The sequence below is a fragment of the Nycticebus coucang genome, chromosome 12 (genome assembly GCF_027406575.1).
Source record: "Nycticebus coucang isolate mNycCou1 chromosome 12, mNycCou1.pri, whole genome shotgun sequence".
In the NCBI taxonomy this organism is placed as follows: domain Eukaryota; kingdom Metazoa; phylum Chordata; class Mammalia; order Primates; family Lorisidae; genus Nycticebus; species Nycticebus coucang.
The window spans coordinates 33,660,074-33,679,272 of NC_069791.1; the positions used below are offsets into that span (position 1 = coordinate 33,660,074).

Consider the following 19,199-nt stretch of genomic DNA (forward strand, 5'->3'; position numbering starts at 1 on the left):
CCTCTCATCCCTCCACTCAGAGCGTGGTGTTTGACGAGAGGTCAGTTCTGCTGAACTTGTGATGTAGCAATATCTGAAGTTTCCCATTCTTGAGGGCAGATCATAGAGACACAATGAATCCTGTTCCATCTGTGCCTGTTCTTCATTGATTTTTAACACCAAAGTTTGTCCTAGCCGAGAACTATGGAGTTTGAACCAAGGTAGAATTTTTTCCACTTAGTTGAAGTTGTAAGTATATGTTTTATATAGTGAAGAACGTGCATGCTTTGGGGTGCTTCTGCCATGTTAACTGATGAGTATATAATTCCAAAAATTGATTAATAGTTGAAAAATTAGGATTTTTAGATAGGTTATCTTTTATTTAAATTTTTCCTTTTCTTTGTATGTTAGAAATTTCTTTCACTTTTATGGGAAGGTTTGGTATACAGTAGGAAAGCATGCACGGAAGCATTTGGTAGGCTGTGAACTGTTCCATGGTGTGAATACTCTGTGTCCTGGCAGGGAGAGCATCACCCACACAGCTGGGTATCACTGACTATGTGCTGGGGATTGTCCTAAGTACTTCATGTACATTTTGAATGTTTAATTATCATAGGAACCTGATAAGGGTAGGTAGTAACTATTCCATTTGGCAGTTGAGGGACTGAGGCCCAGAGTGGTGAAGTAATTGCTTTAGATCCTCCAGTAAATATGTGGCAGAGAGGGGATTTGAATTCAGGCAGTCTGGTGCCAGGATTAAAAGCAGAGAAATGAGGAGCTCCCTCTGCTTTCTGTGTGTGATATGCTAAAATATTATGTAGTTAGAAAAACAATGCTTTTAACTAGACTGCAATTGGATAAGAGTATTTGCTCATTTGATTTTTGTTTTGTTTTGTTTTGGTTTTGAGACAGAGTCTCACGCTATTGCCCCGTGTAGAATGCCACAGTGTCATCATAACTCACAACAACATCCAACTCTTAGGCTCAAGCAAGCCCCTTGCCTCAGCCTCCCCCACAGCTGGGACTACAGGCACCTGCCATGATGCCCAGTTTCTATTTTTAGTAGAGACAGTGTCTCACTCTTGCTGAGACAGGTCTTAAACTCCTGAGCTCAAGCAATCCACCCACCTCAGCCTCCCAGAGTGCTAGGATTACAGGCGTGAGCCCATGCGCCCTGGCCCCCCTCATTTGATTTTGGTGTTTATGAATGTGATAGGCACCTGTGATTTTATCTGCCCCAAGGGAATTTAAATATAAGTTTTAATTTGATGTGACCTAATTCTACTCTATGATTGGTTTTACTTTATTTTCCTAGAAATGTAAAGAGAATTAAAAAAAAGGGGGGGGGTCAAAACCAGTTTTCTTTGTATTTTTTTAAAATAAGCTATTGTTTGTTCATTTCTTGGTTGGATTCTTGGAGTAGTGTGATTAAAAATTGTTGCAGCAAGTGAAAAAGATGCAGGCCCCCACTCCTGACAAATTGTCTTCTATACACTGACACTGACTCGTGAACTTTCAAGAAGAAAGGCCTGGATTTTCACATTTGTCAATGTTATTCGTTAGAAATGGGCCACACATCTCTTCTAGGGTTGGAGTGAGTGGTCTGTAGAAGTGAGAACCATGATTAGTACAGCAAACTGAGCTACCCTTGCAAAAAATTTAGTGCTTCAGTTAATATGACCTCACATTTTCCTTCCCAGCTTATAATTTTAACCCCTATAGTTAAGAACCTAAAAGATCTATCATAGTGTCTCCTACTAAAATGAAGTACACTGTAAAAGCCCAAAGACATTGATCCAAATACATGTTTGTTTCATTTTGTTTTTCTTCTCCTTTTGGAAGAATCATTCTTTGGCCAGTGGAATTAATTCAACTTAAAGGACCTTCCCTTTTTAAAAAGAGAAAGGTAGACTCACACTGGTAATCCTGGCACTCTGGGAGACCAAGATAGGCAGATGGCTTGCACTCAGGAATTCGAGACCAGCCTGAGCAAGAGTGAGACCCCATCTCTACTAAAAATAGAAAAGCTAGCTAGGCATGGTGGTGGGCACCTGTAATCCTAGCTATCAGGAGGTTGAGGTAAGAAGGATCCCTTGAGCCCAGGAGTTTGAGGTTGCTGTGAGCTATGATGCCATAGCACTCTAGCCTGGGCAAGTGAGTGAGGCTGTATCTCAAAAAAGAAAAGAAAAGAAAGAAAAAACAAAGGCTATTTTTATTTCTTATGTCTTCTCTAGGTGCCCTGCTTATGTTTTATAAGGGACAGTAGAGTTGTGTTCACTGGTAGAATAAGCTCTTAACACCTCACTATTTCTTCTAAGACTAGTCATCACCTTTATTTACACCCCTATATTGAAAAGTCTTAAGGGAAGAAAACATGAAATAGTAAGCAATAATAAATGTCTGTGTTCTGAGAACTTACAAGTAAGTATCAATAAATAAAAGTTGCAATAAAGAAAAGCAACTGCAGACACTCTGAATGTGTATTTGAATTCTTGGTGTTATGGCATTTAGGACATATTGGCTGTGCATTGACTGTGCCTAACAGTAGTCTGTGACAGTGATCATATGGGTTGGTATAGGAGCTGTGCCATGGAGAGCGTCCTCAGAGTGGGCTGCTGCTGCTTATGCCTCCATAGGACCTAGGAGGTGTCTCCATTGTTACGTTCATCCCGTTGTGAACTCTTTTAGGGGAGGGTTATATCTTACTCACTTGAGACAGTACCTAAAACCATATATATATATACTCCATAAGTCAGATGGATGAAGACCATTTCAGCCAGAGAATATGTTTTGAGCGAAGAGAAAAACTTAGAACACTTTGGTGGAGAAGTGATCGCTCATTTCAATTTGGTAAAAACTCACATATGAAGCCACTATTGGAAGCTACAGTTGAAAAGGTGGAATAAGCAGGATTTCACAAATCATTGTCAAGTTGGGGCAGGAGGAGTAGTGGATTATTCCTTCAATTTGAAGACTGCGTGACCAGAATGATTGTGATCTCCTTAAAATAAGGAAACTGAGAGGAAAACATGTTTGAAAGAGAAGGAATATTCAGTTCTGAAAAATTGAGTTTGACGTGCCAGTAGAGCGTCAAGACATAGGTAAGGATTAAGTGGAAACAGAATGAGAAGCTTGGGGGGGACACATGTGGCAGTCAGACCTGCAGGAGTGATTGTGCAGCTAAGGAGCAGGTAAGGGTGCTGCGGGGCAAGGGGGATGGGGAGGGGAGAGCAACTGAAGAGCTGAGGACACGACACGGAGACCTTGAGAAAGGGTAACAGAACAAGAGAGACAGGAGCAATGGTGGGTGCTTGCAGGGGCTGGAGCAGCATGGTGTGAGGACACAGCTGGGTGTTGTAGTCAAGAGCTGCGTTCAGGTCCTGCTCATGCACCTGTTAGCCTCATGGTCTGCGGCTCTTGGGCCACAGTTTCCTTACCTGCAAGATCAGAATAACATCTCAGTTGTTGTTTTGTTTAATTTAAATACTTTTTAAAGCATGATTCTGTAAAAACAACTTTTCAATCACTCTTCTTTATTGAAGAGCCATTGAAAAGGAAAATTTAGAGTTATCATCTAAGTTTCTTATGTACATGTAAGCAATTATATTATGAGATGTATCATTTAAAAATTGTCCTGTCATCAGTCTATTATAGAAGACTTAGGAGTTTTTGAATTATGTATCTTACACTGTCTTTTGCCCACTGTCTTCTGAATAAGCAACCTGGGATTTAAATAAAATTAACTCTGTTTTTTGAAGCTTAATTTTTTGATCACCTGCTGTCTACCTCTTTATTACCTCTTTTTGACTAAGCTCCTCTACCTAAAGCTTTCTCTTTCTTAAGTTGTTTATTATGTTGTGTCTTATTTAGGCACCCTGGATAACTCTTAGCCAGCACTGGGAGCTTCAGGTTTTTTAGCAATCTTAAATTTATAGCATCGGTGATTTTTCTAGCATATTCTATTGAAAATACTGTATTTTATTTGTTTTATTTTAACTTTTAGTGATTAAAATTATTTTTAAACCACTTTACTAAAGTATAATTGACCTATAAAATGCTGTATATATTTAATATATACAACTTGATGACTTTGGAGGTAAGTAAGTATACACTGTGAAACGATCTTCACCATCTATGCCATAAATCTATTCATCGCCTCCAAAAGGATTCTCTCATCCTTCTTATTTATTATGAGAAGTAAAATTATTATTTTATTGAGCACATTTATAATTTTTGCCTCAGAAAATATTATTTGGCATAAATTAATTTTTTCTATGTCTCAGCATCATTCACAAAATGCATTTTAAGTGACATTTCAATATGCTGGCTTTTGTACTTTTATTAGAAAAGAAAACAATAATACGTGTCTTATCTTTTCTTTTTTCATTAGGGTAACACATTGAGAAAAATATTATTGAATCGCTACTTTAAAGGTGATTATGGAGCTGGTGTAAATGGACACCTGTCAGGAACCTACCCCAAAACCACACAAGTGGGAGGTAATACTGGCCAAATTTTTATCATTGAAGGACTCTTATGACATATCTGCATGTCCCTGTTACTCTAGTATTTTATTTAAATGGTAAATTATTAACACACATTTATTTTAAAAGCACTATTAAAAATATTTTGTACAATTTGGGCTTCATGAAACAACAGATTTAAACATTACAGTTGATTGTTCCTTTTGACTTTGGGAAAATATTAATAGCTAAACTAAGTTATAATTTCTTAGTATGTTATTAGGGAGAACAAGTATAAAGCTAGTTTTCTTTTTCTAAAGTATTTTTTTTAAAAAACATTTAATTACAGGTGTCCAACATTTCATTAAAAGCACTGTGTTTACAAACTTTTAGTATTTTTTGAACTCAAGCTTCTATTATATGTAGCTTTGTGGAGGGGAAAAGTCCCAATAGAAATATTCTATGGTTTAAGAATTTGAAAGCTTATATATGCAAATAAGGTCTGTACTTACTGTTTGTTTATTTTTTGCGAATCACAGGAAGCTTTTCTGGACAAGATTCAGATAAGATGGGCATATCAATGTCAGATATTCAGTGTCTGTTGGATAAAGAAGGTGCATCAGAACTTGTCATCGATGTTATAGTGAACACCAAAAATGACAGAATTTTTTCAGAAGGCATTTTTCTCGGCATTGCCCTGCTTGAAGGAGGAAATACACAAACACAGGTACCTGTTTATCAATCATGGGCATTACACCTAATTTGTATTTCTTATTTACTTGTCATAGAACCTGAAGAAAAGCAATGCTTTCTTTTAGTTTCTCACTACTTTCTCAGGGAAAAATTAAATTTTATGTGTCACATTGTCCAGATACATTTATTCGATTTGCTATAGAAACCACAGGGCTTCACAATTTATTCAGTAAAGCAGAACATTCCTTGGACTCATTCTTCTGACATGATTCCAGGAGCTACAGGGAGCAATATTCCCACCTGCACACAGGAGATTAGACCATTATTTCCAGAAGCCACATGGTTTCCATTTGAAACTTCCACCCGGTTGCCTCTGGGCTCAGCCACACCCAAAGGCAAACCTGTCCCAAGAGCCTGAGAGCTGGGGATGTTCCCAGAGAACAACATTGTCCTTGAGGTTTCCTTCCTCCCTCCCTCCCTCCCTCTCCTCCCTCCTTCTCCCCCCTTCCTTCCTTTTTTTTTCTTTCTTTCTTTGGCTTTTATTATTATGTTTAATTGACATGTAATAATTATATGTATTTGTGGATTACAGTGTGATGTTGTGATACATGTCTACAATGTGCAGTGGTCAAATCATGGCAATTAGCATATTCATCACCTCAAACGTTTATCATTTCTTCATGTTGGGAACATTCCAAATCCTCTAGCTATCTGAAACTATACTGTAAGTTGTTGTGAACTCTGGTCACTATAGAGAGGTGTAGAACACTTGATTTCTCTTATCTAGTTGTTGGTCCTGCTACCCAGAAGCCTGCTGTTTCTGGATTTGCACTGGTTGGTGAAGGAGACTGTAGGCTTACAACTAGTTAGAAATTTTAAATCCCCTATCCCTGTTCAAGAAGAGCGGAAGACACATTTAATTCAGAACTGGGATATTTTCCTTTAATTAGCCATCAAATAATTTGAACAACAGAAACTTTAATATATGACATCCAGTAACAGAGCCTTTAGGAATAAAGGCCTCGTGAACAGCAAATGGCTTAGTGACAAAAACAACCCCCAAACATTATTTCTTAGCTGAGAAAAGAAAGTGCTGAAAATTCTCATGGTATTAAAGCTGCAGGACAAATTTCCTCAGAGGGAAATTGAGGAAAGGCGTGATGGAGGAATTCGAGTAGATTTTCTTGGAAATTAACTTTTCTTCTACAACCAAAATACTGAATTTGGACTTTCTCTCTTTCCATTTAATTTAGTTTTTATTTTTAATTGACAGATAGGAATTGTATGCATTTATGATATTTAGATATAATTATATGTTGTGGAATGAGCAAATCAGGATAATTGACATATCCATCCCCTTAAATATTTTATCATTTCTGTGCACAGAAAACATTTAAAATTCTCTCTTTCAGCTATTTTGGTTTTTTTTTTTAATTTTTTATTTTGGAATATATAATACATTATTATTAACTGTAGTCACCTTGTTGGACAAGAGAAGCCCCAAACTTACTTCTCCTGTGTAACTGAGACCCTGTACCCATTATTCTCCTCTCCACTGCTGGGAGTTTTTTAGGTTCTACATGTAGAGAGCCCATGTGGTATTTGTCCCTCTGTGCATTGCTTATTTTCATCAACAGATAAATGGATTATAAAATGTGTGGTGTACATATACAATAGAATATTATTCAATCTTTAAAAATGCTGTTTCTGAAATTCTGTCAGCCGAGACTTTCTAAAGAAATTGGGTAACTACACGACATCAGACAGACTTATCTAGAGGGTAGGAGAGGACAGGAGAGCAAGCACTCTTCCAACAGGTAGCCCTGCTTTCAGCTGTGCCCCTCTCGAAATCATCCTCCAAAGAGATCTTTTCAAAGCCATGTTATTCTCCTGCTTAAAATCTGTCACCTGCCCTGTAAAGGCAGATTCCCTCCTATGATCCATAAGATCCTTCATGCTTTAGTCTCTTCAAATTTTCCAACTTTCCTTTCTTCCCCTACCTGTCCACCCGTTCTCTTGTGCCCAAGCCACACCAAGCTCTTTGCTTTTCCTCAACCGTGTTATGCTTTCTCATGCTAGTAACTCCCCATGGAAGTGTCTTCTGATCCACAGTCCCATTGGGCAGAATGGACTACAGGCAGCTCCCCAGGTTACGAAGGAGATAGGTTCCATCGGCTTGTTTCAAAGTTGAATTTGTATGTTAGTTGGAACACAGGTACATTTACCTATTACCTGTAATAGCCCTCTCCCCCCACCCCCCATTCATAAGTGTGAGTCATGTAAGAGTCAGATGTTTGTGACTCTGGGACTTGCTATAATAGCCCCTGTTTGTAAGTGCAAGTTATTGCTACTTTATTGGCCCTCTCCATAACATGTGTTGTACATCTTTGTACCCCTTGTGTCTGGCTCCACATGTGGCCCAATCTTGGAGTTCAAGAAATGTTCAGGAGTGAATGGATCTATGAATGAATGGCCCTAATCAAATTCTGTCTCTTACACAAAGTCTTCTGTATCTGTCGGGGGGGTTTGGTGACCGTTCCTTATCGGAGATCCCATGCCACTTGCTTAGTACTCAGGTAGCCCTTGGAGTGTGCTACTTTGTTTTGTTACCATTTGTATTGCACTCTGGCTCTCCAATTAAATTTCACCTTCCTTAATGTATGGGGTCATGTCTTATTATTTATATCTACAGTGCTTTATGGCCATACAACAATTTTTTCTTTTTTTTTTTTTTATGAAACAGTGTTAAATTGCTATTGTATTTGAAAACCTTCCTTTACGATGAGTCATGACAGTCTCATTTGCCATCTTTCCCCTATTCAGGCCCCTTACTTATGTACATCATTGCATAACCCAATGTCAGCTATGTGCTCGTGGCTCTGGGAGGTGTCTAGTTGACGTCAACTTGCATCGTACTCCTTGCCCTATAGTACTGTAGAGCTTAGCCCTCTCCCTGAAGACTGGTCACCTGGGGAGTTTACGTTCTCATTGTCTCCTCACCATGAATGTCCTGCTTCCTCAGTGCACAGATTGTCTTGAAACGCCTGCTTTGTACTAAAGTGTGAATTGTAGCTCCATCCTTAATTTCAACTACATAAGTCAATTTATGTTTCTAATAAGTATATTTAAGTATATACTAAGTATATTTACTTTCATTAAAGAGCAGCAGAGGCTGAGCTTGGTGGCTCATGCCTGTTTTTCTAGCACTTTGGGAAGCTGAAGTGGGAGGATTGCTTGAGGTCAGGAGTAGGAAGACCAGCCTGGGCAACATAGTGAAACCCTTTCTCTACAAAAGAAAATAAGAAAAATTAACCAGACGTGGTGGTGCACACCCGTAGTCCTAGTTACTCAGAAGGCTGAGGGAAGAGGATCACCTGAGCCAAGGAGTTTGTAGCTTCAGTGAGGTATGTTTGTACCACTGCACTCCAGCCTGGGACTCCATCTCAAAAAAAAAGAAGAAGAAGAGAAAAGGGAAAGATCGAGGAGACAAAGTAATTACATAATTTCAAATTGTACACTAATACTAAGAAAACTAATATCTGCTATCTGCTAAATACCAGGCACTATTCTTAGTAATTCATGTGTATTGAGTTGGCTGATCCTCAAACAACCTGTAAGGTAACACACATATTGTCCTATCCCACTGAAGATGAAACTGAGGCAGACCAAAACTCACATAGCTGGTTGGAGATAGAGCCAGGTTGTTTCAAACCCGTGTAGGCTGCTCTTAGCCACAGTAAACATCTCCTCCATCCTTGCCCCTGGGACACTTCACAGGGGAATTCATGCCCCCGTCTTTCTCCATCCTCACTTCACGTTCCTTTTCTGTCTCTACTACTTTCTGTCACACAGACTTGTTTATCCATCGCTCTTAGTGCCTAAAAACAAAACAAAACAAAACAATCAAAAGAAAGAAAACCAAAACAAACTCTTAACATTTTTCCTTACATTCTATGCAGCTTATGAAGGACGTTTCCCAAGCAAACACCATATCTTTATTAAGAAGAAAACTTGGCTGGGCACGATGGCTCACACCTGTAATCCTAGCACTCTGGGAGCCTGAGGCTGGTGGATTACTTGAGCTTAAGAGTTCCAAGACCAGCATGAGCAAGAGTGAGACACCCATCTCTACTGAAAATAGAAAAAAACTAGCTGGATGTTGTGGCGGGCGCCTATAGTCCCAGCTACTCTGGAGGCTGAGGCAAGATCTCCTTGAGCTCATTGATCTCTTGAGCTCAATGATGATGCCATGGCACTCTACCCAGGATGACAGAATGAGACTCTGTCTCAAAAAACAACAAACAGAGGTGCTGCCATTGAACTAAATTTCCACTGGTGTCATTAGAAAAATATTCACTGAGATTCTGTTTCAAAATATTAAAATATTAAAAAGTAGGAATCCTTAATGTTGAGGTTACATAAATATATGTGAAATGAACTTTTAATCTTCATTAAAATCATGCTGTTCAGGGGTGGCACCTGTGGCTCAAAGGGGTAGGGCGCCGGCCCCATATGCCGGAGGTAGTGGGTTCAAACCCAGCCTCGGCCAAAAGCTGCAAAAAAAAAAAAAAAAAAAAAAATCATGCGGTTCAGCATTATGGAGTTCTGATTTATAAAAGTTCTGATTTATCAGAGTATCCTCTATTTAATAATCTGTTGCTTGGAGCTTAAGAAGTTACTTTATAAATCTAGTGGTGTAGAGTAACAAAATCTAGATTGAAATCCTAACTCCACCACTTACAAGTTATTTAATAATTGAGCGAGTCACATACTTTTATTAAACCTCATTTTATTAATTATAAAATGGAAATCAGAACACTCTATTCATCATATTGTTGTACTGAAAGTATCTCCAGGTGACAGATGAGAAAGCACAAACTTTGTTATAACAGAGCCATGATGTTTTTATAATTCCTCATTAATACATGGGAACTTCCTTCCACCTTCTAACCCCATTATATTGAAAACATTAGGGCTTAAGCATCAGCTTCATTCATGGGACCCTAGAGGTCTGTGAATGCTGCATCAATCCTTTGAATTAACAGAGCCAGCTTGACTATTTTTCTGCAGTTGCTATGGTTACTGTGACTTTTGGCCTTCTTCCTTGAGGGCTTGCTAGCCCTCTGCTTAGGAGCGTCCCCTTGGAGGTATGAAGCTGACATCTAAGGCTTTGTAAAACACTCTGTGTGTGACTATATCTATATGGCTGATACAGAAAATTGCAAGTCAGGCAACATTTTAAGACCCGATGTCATAACGTCTCCCTTACAAACCCTAAGACCTGTGCCGGTGCTTGCAGGCATTCCTTTAGGAAGGCCTCTCTGCAGAAGGAAACTCCCCAGAATCGGCCATTTACGTGTTCTTATACTGGATCACAGCCAGCTCTGCTTGATCTGGGAATCAGTATTACTTTCTTACGTTTTCTTCATGCTGTCTCTGCCTGAGCTTATGTAACTCTCTTTTAATCGTGAGAGTTATAGCATTCCCAGCTTTATTAAGTTACAGCATTCCCAGCTTTATTAATTTTTACTGTGTTTCTTTTGTCTCCTATCTATCTCATAATCTTGGTATAATTTATTTAATAATTTATAATTTCCCCACCTAAATTCGATGTCTGAGTAGAATCTTCTGTATCGGAGTGTAATATCTTTGCTGTCTTCTCTCTTCTCCTTCATACTTCCACAAAGCACAGAGGAGATGATGATTAGGGTAAATATTCCCAAGCCCCAATATTTCCGTGTCTTACTAAGATATATTTATCACACCCTCTCTACATCGTTATTCACTGTCAGGCAGCATTTATTTTAAAGTGGGTTTCTCCTAGATTCCATGTGAGGCAATGTAGCTAATAACCAAAAAGAACCGAAAGAACTTCATACCTATTTATCAGTGAGTTCCCATGAGTGAGGCTACCATGGTAACAGATTCTAAATTAATGCACTTTAAGTTAAAGAGAAAAATAACTCTTTGTAACTTTCCATAAGCTCCTATTTATACAGGATGGCCACTGGATTCGTGGCTGTTTTCAACTTTAGATCACAAACTCAGAAGGGCAGGAAATGTAGTTGCTTTTCCTTTTTGTTGTTTTTAATGTTAGCATTGGGCTTGGCCCACAGTAGGCATTAAATAAATATGTGTGGAATCAATGAATGACTTTATAATAATACTGAAAGAACTCCTTCCATACAACTTCTTACAGTGTCCTTATAAATTTTCAAAAAATATATGCGTAACCAGTAAGGATAAATTACATAGCATATAAAATGTTAGGGTTCAGTGAAAAGTGCTAGGTAGATACTAGCTATTATTAGTATACATGAAATAGTACAAGAAACTGGCAAAGGCTGTCAATTTATGAAATAATGGGTAGCATGTTAAATGTGTGCTTTTATCTGTAATGCTTATGTTTATTTCTAGCATAAATACACTATTTGTCTCTCCTTGGGCACTGATACCTTCAAATGTGTTTTCTTGCAGTATTCTTTCTACCAGCAGTTGCATGAACAAAAAAAGTCAGAAAAATTCTTCAAAGTTCTCTATGATCGAATGAAGGCTGCTCAGAAAGAGATAAGATCAACCGTGACGGTTAATACCATAGATTTAGGTAGCAAAAAAAGGGATGACGACAATGAATTGATGACATCTGGTCCACGAATGAGAGGTAAAGAAGCATTTGAGTATTTGGGAGAATAGAGTGAGAGAAAAGAGAGTAACAATGTTTAAATGGCACTTACCTTTGTCATCGCAGTTCTCTGGGCTTAATTACCCCTACTGTGGTTCTGATCATCCATAAAAAATTTTGGTCATGACTTGACCCTAAAACATCTCTGCAGGACCAGACTTAAATGAGACATAATCAGAGCAAGGCAACCAGTGACATGAACCATGTTTGATTTCATTGTGGCATGCATGATAAAAAATAACTGCCCCTCACTTTTTAAGTGGCCATGAAAATTAAACTTCAAAAACAGAGAAAACTTTATAATATACAGTGCCAACAAAAAGATTCTTGGTATTTGAAATGACAAAATCATCAATATACTAAGTACAAATCATAAAGATATTATTAACATTTTGAAGTTCGTCGCATCATTTTTTTCTACCTTCTCACATATGTGAACTTGTATATGGATATATATGGCGTGTCCATATAGTTCATGGGCAGTTTAAAATAGCCAACTATTTTAAATTGTACATGAACTTTGTGGACACTCTGTATGCGTGTGTGTGTGTGTGTGTGTGTGTGTCGGAAAGACATGAGTTCTTCTAAAATTGACTAAGCATTGAGATCTTTTTTTTTTTATTATTAAATCATAGCTGTGTACATTAATGCAATCACAGGGCGCCATGCACTGGTTTTATATACAATTTGAAATATTTTCATCACACTGGTTACCATAGCCTTCCTGGCATTTTCTTAGTTATTGTGTTAAGACATTTACATTCTACATTTAGTAAGTTTCACATGTACCCTTGTAAGATGCAATGTAGGTGTGGTCCCACCAATTACCCTCGAGATCTTTTTTATTTAATTCTGATCGCAAATTTGACTTTTTAGTTGCTACCTAAAATCCTTTTTTTGAAATTGTTGCAACTCTTGTCAGGCAATTTTTTTTTTTTTGTAGAGACAGAGTCTCACTTTATGGCCCTCAGTAGAGTGCCGTGGCGTCACACGGCTCACAGCAACCTCCAACTCCTGGGCTCAAGCGATTCTCCTGCCTCAGCCTCCCAAGTAGCTGGGACTACAGGCGCCCGCCACAACGCCCAGCCATTTTTTTTATTGCAGTTCAGCCGGGGCTGGGTTTGAACCCACCACCCTCGGCATATGGGGCCGGCGCCTCACCGACTGAGCCACAGGCGCCGCCCTTGTCAGGCAACTTTTAATTTAGTTGTTAGAGAATGTGGATGGATACCTGATTGTCTTTGTGTGTGTGTTTTTTTTTCTGTTGTTGTTGTTGTTCTTTTGGGGGTTTTGTTCTTACTTTTAATTAGCGAAAGGAATTGTTTCGGGTATATAAGAGTACTGCTTTATTTTCAGTAAGAGATTCATCATTACATTTAAAAGAGGGAATGAAAGGGCAATTAACAGAAGCATCTTCAGCAACATCCAAAGCATATTGTGTGTACAGAAGAGAGATGGATCCAGAAATCGACATTATGTGCACGGGGGCAGAAGCAGGGAGTGCGGAGGAAAAGTCTGCGGAGGAGGTGACCATGAGCCCCGCCATTGCCATCATGCAGCCAATCCTGAGGTTCCTTCAGCTGCTGTGTGAGAACCACAACCAGGAGCTGCAGGTATTGTTTGTTTTGTGGGAAAGCTGAGAATACAGCACATGGTTATAAGTAATTAAATTCAGATACAACTCACAAGTAGTTTTAGAGGGTGTTTTGGAAAGATAATCAATAAAGGAAATAGTGCTTTTCTGAAATGGGAAGAAACTTTTGTATCAGTGAAGAAAAATTAGAGGAAAATTTTTTCATGCAAGAAAAAAATCAGCCTTATAGGGTATCAGTCTGTGTATCCCCAGCACAAATCTTTTGACTCTCAATGGGCATCAATTTATTCCTAGTATTTCGGTATTTGTTGAGCAAGTCATATTTGTCTCATCTATATTTTTCATGGTTTTATATATTTATGGGATTTCATTATTTTCAACCCAATGTATATTTTTTGTGTGAGGATGCATTGTAGGTCTCAATTAGAAACAGAGTTAGTATAGAAGAGAATTTTTTACAGGAGTGAAGGATAATGCATTTCTAAATGAATGAAGTTGTTGTCTTACATCTTTTTTGCCCTGTAAGAGAAACAATGAATTTTGTCCTCTTGTAGGGGTTGTGAACCTGCAGCCTTCTTCAGGTTCTGATTTCATGATAGTCCTTTTTAAAACGCAAGGAGGCAAGAAAACCTTTATCTTTCTCTGCTGCACCTCTTTTAATAAAAGGATTTGTTCTGTAAAATTTGGATCCCATCAAAAGGCTGTACCTAAGGACCTAAAAGGCCATAGGTTATCCACCCCAAGTAGTTTGTCAGTGTAGAAAATAGATATATAAAGCATATTAATAGATCAGGGGAAGGGAACCTTTTCGTGTTGGGAAGGCACATTAATTTAGCTATAATCAAATAAGGCCATATTCAAGAAACTTCAATTAGATATACTTAAAAATGTACATTATTTTGTAAAAAGTTAACTACTGTATACTTAATCATTTTAAAAAATGAAAAGTATTTGTTAATTGTTAAGTTAACTAACCTTCTAATGACTTTGCTGTGTCTCCTTTTTGTTGGAAAGCATTTGAATATGTGGTTGCAGCATGGAGTTTCAGTTGTTCCTCTAAATGGGTATCAGACATTCGTGATCTTATGGGCATCTTGATTTGGGTTAGGTGGGAAAATATAGATAAGTGGCTAAAAGCAAGAAAGCATTTTGGGGGTAATGTCTTTGAAGGCTTGGGGGTATTCTACTGGGTAGAATATTCAGTTGGATCCCTCTTAGCATGTAACAATGACTCTAACGTGTCACCCACTTAGAGTTCAATCAATTGTAGTTCTTTAGGTACCTTCATGATATCAGCTAGGTGAGACTGAAATACTAATGTGAGTGTGATGTCATGATTCTTAAAGTGGGTGAACCTTTCATTGTTATTCTCCAATTAATAGGTATAACACAGCTGTGTTTTCTTCATATGATACACATCTATCATCCTGCTCATCAATGACCTTTGCTAATGGGGGAAAATGTTTACCTGAAATTTCCTTTTGGAGAAGTATTTTGAGAAAAGATAGCCTTTTTGAAATGCTTGGATTTTTTTTTTTTGCCACATATCCTGTATAGACTTAGTTTTACCTTGCAAAGAAATGTTCAAGTCATTTTGAGTTGACATGATACCACACAGCAATGTTGCATTCCGATAGAAATCTTGTTTCAATAATTCACACTGCTGATTCTGTTCTTTATCAAATTTGACTATCAAAATTTAAAGAACACAAAATTTTGGCAACACCTGTTTCTGCAATAGCTAATGCACTTCAGAGTGACAGAGCAAATCCAGGCTGAATATCTCATCCTTCAACTTTCGCATGTTACCAAACTGAAGATGCCATGTTGCATTTGCACTAATAAAGTTAACAATACTTATAACTTGTTGCAAAGCGTACTTAAAATAGTAGCGCAGAGATTTTCCTGATGTAAGACACAGTGAATAAACCTAAGAGCATCTGGATCTATTAATACTTTTTTAAAAATCCGTGCACTTTTAAAAAAATCCCTTCATGTTTTCCTGTCATGGAAGGTACAGCATCTGTACATATGCTCACCAAATAGTTATCAAATTCAGTCTAATATCACAGCATTTATCTCGAAAGATGTTGAAGTTATTCATTCCCCATGTTCTGTTTGCAAGAGTGCCCAAAGAGAGTAATTCTTGGCAGCAAAGAAAATCTATTATGCCCTGAATGAAGAATAAAACAGGCACCAAGTCAGTAGTTACCAGTTGATTCATCCAAAGCAATTGAATAATACATATTTTCCTTTTGAAGTACTACACGAAGTTGTTCTGTTAGTTGAAGTCTAATACGTGCTGCCAATCAGTTATGGCTCTTCTTGAAAGAGTCAATTGTTTGTACTTTGAAACATTTTGGGGATCTAAGCATCCTATAACTTCAACAATGCATTCACTGAATGGCTGTCCTTTTCCCCAGGTATTTAAGCTACTTTCTAAGTTCCTTCAGTGGTATTATTTCCAAGTCTTATTGTTGCTTGAAAGCATTATCTTTGCTTTAACTTTTCCTCTTTTAATTTCTGCAGTAAAAACAACTGTTTATGCCTCTCCTTCTAAGTTGAAGTATTTGTGGTCTTTATGAGTTGTTACAGGGCTGATGAGCATTGAATTTCTTTCATGTTAATTTTTCAGTATCACGAAGAACATCATCTTATCTTTAGCAGAAACAAGATAGTATTGCAATTCTCAATCCTCATTAAAAAATCTGTTGTCTTCCTTCAATGTTCTCTTGATCTTCTTCTTTTTTTTTTTTTTTTTGTGGTTTTTGGCCAGAGCTGGGTTTGAACCCGCCATCTCTGGCATATGGGACCGGCGCCCTACTCCTTGAGCCACAGGCGCCACCCCTCTTGATCTTCTTTTAAATGATGGGCTTTTAAGCAGACAAAATTAAAAAGTACTGTCCAGCTGTGTAACTATTCACTAATTTCACTTCAAACAGAAACATAGTGTACTATTGTCAACAGCTGATAACAGACTGGGGTACTCTACCCCCATAAACTCTCACCAACCAGCCTCAGGAGTGACATCAATTGGGTGGGGGAAGTTAGAATTAAATCATGAAGCAAAGCTACTGTCAATTTAGCCCTTCTGGCTTACTAATGTTCTAATTGTGACAGTTCAAGATGGAAGGATTATTTCGTGAAACTTATTTTATTCTTTGGTATTTTGAATACATTCATTTTAAAAATAAAATAAAAATATAAAAGACAAACAAAAATGTATTAATAAAAATAAAACGATTTGTTCTGTAAAATTTGGATTCAGTCCAAAGGCCGCACTTAAGGACCTTGAAGGCCGCATATGGCCTTAAAGCTATAGGTCCCCCACCCGTGGTCTAAATGCTTTCATCAGAGCCACGTACTGACTGTTTGGGAGGTAATTCTTTTAAGAAAGCCAAGATAGTTTCTTAGCCTGTTCTTTTTCTAACTAGTGCTCAGCATCTGTGTAGGAAACATAAATGGTAGAAATAAATTCAAATAAATAATCTAAACAAAAAATTAATAAAAGTAAGTGCTAAATTAAAATAAAAATAAAAACTTGCTCCGTGCTTACTCTTCCTCCAGGTTTATTCCCCAGAGAAAAATCACTGTTCGCAGGTTGTTTTTTCTCTCAAAGGCTTATATATATGTAAAAATCTTTGAAAGTGCAGGTAAACATTTTAAAAAGAAGCAAAAAGCAATATTCCTTAACTTACATGTTTTATTTAGTAATGTATCTTATTAGTAATTGCTTATTGCTAGGTTATGTTTATCAGTACATATTGAAGCACTTCATTTTAAGAATTTTTCAGTGTTTTACTGTTTGTATGTACTATTATCTCTTAAACCTGTGTATACCTACCTAGAATAACTTTTTAGAAGTGGGGTTGTTTGTTAACTGGAAATATTGATAGATGCTTCCAACTGAAGATAGCTTCTAACCACTATCATTTAAAAACCAATGAATAGTGAAGCTGAACTATTTATAAGGGATCATTTATACTTGAAAATTTGCTTTTCTCTCTAATGATCTTCTTTTTCTTCCCTTTTATTTTTTCTTTCTGAGACGGAGTTTTACTTTGCCCCCCAGGGTAGAGTGCTGTGGTGACATCATAGCTCACAGCAACCTACAACTCTTAGGCTCAAGAGATCCTCTTGCTTCAGCCTCCTGAGTAGCTGAGAATACAGTGCCCACCACAACATCTGGCTAGTTTTTCTATTTTTAGTAGGGATGGGGTTTCTTTCTTGCTCAGGCTGGTTTCAAACTCCTGAGCTCAAGGGATCTGCCTTCCTCAGCCTCCCAGAATGGTAGTATTACAAGTGTGAGCCCCTGCGCCTAGCCTTTCTTTCTTTCTATCTATCTGTATTTTCTTTATTCTTTCTCTTTTTCCTACTTTCTATTATGTTTACCTTCTCTATATAGTTTTAAGATAATTGAGAATTGTTTATTATGAATGATGCTGCTAAACATATATGTGTGAAGAAAAATATAAGGGCCCTCCACAACCCAAGGAGAAATTTAATTAATGTGGAGACTTTATATATATATATATAATGAGAAATTTCATTACACACTGCCACGGGGTTATTAGTGGGGTGGGGAATCTTCTTGAATAAGAAAAACACATATGGGCCAGGTGTGGTGGATCACACCTATAATCCTAGCACTCTGGGAGGCTGAGGTGGGGAGATCACTTGAACTCAGGAGTTGGAGACCAGCCTGAGCAAGAGTGAGACCCCACCTCTACTAAAAATGAAAAAACTGAGGCAAGAGGATCATTTTAGCCCAAGAGTTTGAGGTTGCTCTGAGCTATGATGCCATGGCACTCTACTCAGGGCGATAAAGTGAGACTTTGTCTCAAAAAAAAAAAAAAAAAGAAAGAAAGAAAATAAAAGAAAAAGAAAAACACATTCAAGGAGAACTGAAAATAATTAGCACCATAATTTTTTTTTTTTTTTTGGTCACGGCTGGATTTGAACGCACCACCTCCAGTATATGGGGCCAGTGCCTTACTCCTTTGAGCCACAGGCACCGCCCCCTCCCCACCTTTTTTTTTGAGACAGAGTCTTACTTTGTTGCTTCAGTAGAGTGCCATGGTGTTATAGCTCACAGCAACCTCAAACTCTTGGGCTCAAGAGATTCTCTTGCCTCAGCTTCCCAAATATCTGGGACTCCAGATGTCGCCACAACACCAGCTATGTTTTTTTAGAGATGGGGTCTCACTCTGGCTCAGGGTGGTTTCGAACCTGTGAGCTCAGGCAATCTACCTGCCTCAGCCTCCCAGAGTGCTGGAATTACAGGCGTGAGTCACGGCCCTGGCAAAAGGATGGCGGCATGATTTTTTTAAGCCCTCCCTCAGGTGTCTTTTTCTTTTGTCTTCAGCACTTCTTGAGGAATCAAAACAACAAAACAAATTACAACCTGGTCTGTGAGACCCTTCAGTTTTTGGACTGCATATGTGGAAGTACCACCGGTGGCCTGGGCCTGCTGGGTCTCTACATCAATGAGAAGAACGTGGCGCTGGTCAACCAGACTCTGGAGAGCCTGACTGAGTATTGCCAGGGCCCATGCCATGAGAATCAGGTAAGGGTGAAAGCTGTGTGTCACGCAGAAACTCATCAGCGAAGCGACCGCGTTGGGGAAGGAGCCAGCCTTTGTGTGTGCATTTAAAAGATCTTTCTTTGCTAGATATTTTTGCTTTCCTAATAAAAACATACAAAGTCTGAATTGTAAACTAGCAGATACTATGTCATGTATATATTTCTTTTAATTTCAGGTTAATGTCAGGGTACAAAATGAACTTGT

The 19,199-nt window shown here is 38.1% G+C and overlaps 1 protein-coding gene across 2 annotated transcripts in view; it reads left to right on the forward strand.

The window, feature by feature from the left end:
* ITPR2 (inositol 1,4,5-trisphosphate receptor type 2) overlaps positions 1–19,199 on the forward strand; it is a 537,798-nt gene that overhangs the window by 365,697 nt on the left and 152,902 nt on the right. For both annotated transcript variants that reach the window (XM_053554147.1, XM_053554146.1), the window contains exons 38-42: positions 4,370–4,478; positions 4,982–5,169; positions 11,613–11,796; positions 13,174–13,430; positions 18,777–18,977. In XM_053554147.1, the coding sequence (XP_053410122.1) occupies positions 4,370–4,478; positions 4,982–5,169; positions 11,613–11,796; positions 13,174–13,430; positions 18,777–18,977 (939 nt within the window). The remainder of the gene's footprint in view (positions 1–4,369; positions 4,479–4,981; positions 5,170–11,612; positions 11,797–13,173; positions 13,431–18,776; positions 18,978–19,199) is intronic.